The sequence below is a fragment of the Equus przewalskii genome, chromosome 15, assembly GCF_037783145.1.
Source record: "Equus przewalskii isolate Varuska chromosome 15, EquPr2, whole genome shotgun sequence".
In the NCBI taxonomy this organism is placed as follows: Eukaryota; Metazoa; Chordata; class Mammalia; order Perissodactyla; family Equidae; genus Equus; species Equus przewalskii.
Window position 1 is genome coordinate 49511081 of NC_091845.1, and position 2696 is coordinate 49513776.

Sequence of the window (2696 nt, forward strand, 5' to 3'; positions counted from 1 at the left end):
ATTGCTCATGTGCAGGGAGATGGATTTTCCTCTGGAACCTGCCCTTTTCTGTATTCATAGAACTTTCCCACAACCCCTAGGAAGGAGGACATTAGCTTTCAAAAGAAAGCACTGTTAGAGTGATGGTAGGTAAGTGCTCATGACGACAATGTGCTGCCATCGCCTCCTGGTCTCCATTACTGCCCCTGATGTGCCTTGGCTTCAAGGTGGTCTACCAAGTCAAGCAGAATTTGCCTATTTCTCAAATATTCTTCCTCCTCCAACTCCCATTTTCTGATACCTCCATGTGTCAATCAGGGTCCACTCAGAAAAACATAACCCATACCACATATGGGGAACTAGTTATACAGGTATTGGAAAAACCAAAAAGTCAACAAGAGATATTGAGGCAACCTAGAGATTAGCAAGAGCAGGCAACTGCTATCATCCCTAGGGCTGGAGGAAGAAGGGCAGGAGGTGGTGTTAACAGAGTCCAGGAGCAGAACTGGAACCACAAAAGTGGTGTTACCTGGTTGGAGGCACTACCCCCATCCTCCCACCCTCAATCTACCAGTGCTTCCCACTGGCAGCACCTGGTTGGCAAGGCAGCCTGGGAAATGTAGTTGTAGAGTCAGCCCTTTGTAATACCAAGAGTGGAGAGTGGAGCTGAGAACAAACTGGAAAATGACTACCACTCTCTGAAAATGTCATTTCTGCAACAAATGAGGGCTCAAAATCCTCTCCAAGTGGACTCTGCCCTTTGATCAGACTACCTGACATAGTGCAAAATTCACAAAGCAAGGGAGTCAGGCGTTGTCACCAAGGTAGGAGCAATGACTTTGCCCAGTGTTTACCAAAGAGGGTCTTTGTAGAACTAGTTTTGGGAAATGTTAGCAGTTGTGGAAGGGAGGGAGGGAGGAAAAGAATCTGGGAAAACAGGAGTTTTTTAAGTGGAGATTAGGAAAGATCTGATTTGCATTTTTACAAGAGAAACCTGGTTGTGGTTTACAGCAGGGCTTCTCAAACTTTAATGAGCATACAGATCACCTAGGGATCTTGTTAAACGGCAGATAATTTAGCAGGCTGGGTTAGTGCCTGAGATTCTGCGTTTCTAGCAGGCTCCTAGGTGATGTCAATGATGTTGGTCCATTGACTGCATTGAAAATAAGAATTTAGAGAGACTTTTGAGTTTGTGTAAATGATGATCCAGGAGGAACAAGGTATTGATCCAGAAAGAGAGAAAGAAGATAGAAGAGGCAGTGCACCCTGCGGTCCGGACCTGTCTCTTGCTTCAAGTGTCTAGACGGTACAGACCCAGGGATGCCCCTTCTTCCAGCCTCCGACCACCCGCCAACTGTTTTTTCCATTGCAGCTTCCAGGACCAGGTCCTCTGCTCCCACCAACACCACACTTTGTGCTTAGCTCCTTATTGCCGACCAACCTTGAGCTCTTAGATTCATCAGAATTATTCCACCCAGGTGGAGACGGCCGTCAACCATCTGGTCAACTTGCATCTGTGAGCCTTCTTCACCTACCTCTCTCTAGCTTTGTTTCCACCATGAGGATGTGGCTCTGGAGGGGCGTGGGCTGCTTCTTCTGTAAGTTAGCCAAGAAGAAGCCCGAGGGCTCTCAGCGTCTCTTGAAGACACAAAACCAGCACGGTAGCTGTCCCTTCTTCCAGGACATGCAGAAGCTATCCAGAACTAAGTGGGGTAAAACCCTGGACCCCGTGGAAGCCGCCATGATCTTGAAGAGGAACTTCAACCAGGCCCTTTTGGATCAGCATGCCCTGGATACTGCTGGCACGGACCCTCATCTCTGTGACTTCCTGGAGAACCACTTCCTAGATGGGGAGGTGAAACTCATCAAGAAAATGGGCAACCACCTGCCTTACCTCTGCAGGCTGGCTGGCGCCCAGGCTGGACCGAAGGAGTATCTCTTTGAACGGCTCACTCTCAAGCAGAACAAGGAGTCTCTGGAGCCCAGAGGCCTTTGAGGGGCCCCTCTGGCATCCCCCTTGTGTCAGGCCTTCTATCTGAGACTCTTCCTGCAGCCACTAGGCAGGTTTTTTACCACCTTTTAGCCCTCTCACAAGCCATGGAGCAAATGGAAACAATAAAGCTTTTTGCAACAACAAAAGAACAAGATGATTCTTGAGACTGGGAGAGAAGATAGGATGCTGGGCATAGATAAAGGAAGTGGCCTTAGGTGGAAAGAGAGATCCTCTATGAAAACAGGAGGGAACAAAGATGTAGGCAGAAGCAGGAAGTTTAGCGTCCAATAATTTTGCAAAATTCTTTTGATCAATATTAAATAGATTTCAGTTCATATAGATTTCTTAACTGTGGTTTCTTTCAGAACCTTTAATATACTAATGCGTAGCGTGAATCAATCAGAGGTTTCCTAATCATAATTGACTACAGTCCTCTTCATGGATCACATAAGGGCCTTCTGTTCTGGAAAACATACCCTGGAAAATACTGACCTACCTAATATATGCCTGGACTTGCCTAGCTATTAAATGGAGACAATGGGATCTTATCTGACAATTACTTCATAACGATACTGTGAAGATAAGTTTGAAAAATATATATTTCATAGTTAAGTTCTCAGTGTAGAGATTCAAATAGGGAAAGGCATATGTTCATGAACAGTATAGTCCAGGTGGTCATCTGAGAAAGTAAAGCAGGCTGTTGTCCAGGAGACCTCCCAGGGTG

The 2696-nt window shown here is 46.3% G+C and overlaps 1 protein-coding gene across 1 annotated transcript; it reads left to right on the top strand.

Annotated features, from left to right (window-relative positions):
- The first annotated feature begins 786 nt into the window (after nucleotides 1–786).
- LOC103556101 (ferritin light chain-like) lies at nucleotides 787–2118 on the top strand. Its single transcript, XM_070576375.1, has 2 exons — nucleotides 787–803; nucleotides 1352–2118. Exon 2 carries the CDS (start codon nucleotides 1538–1540, stop codon nucleotides 1973–1975), a length of 438 nt encoding a protein of 145 aa, XP_070432476.1. The 5' UTR covers nucleotides 787–803; nucleotides 1352–1537; the 3' UTR covers nucleotides 1976–2118.
- Nucleotides 2119–2696: the final 578 nt, after the last annotated feature.

What these genes read in the sequence shown, in the direction of transcription:
- LOC103556101 (XM_070576375.1), top strand. Translation starts at nt 1,538, where the DNA reads ATGAGGATGTGGCTCTGGAGGGGCGTGGGCTGCTTCTTCTGTAAGTTA.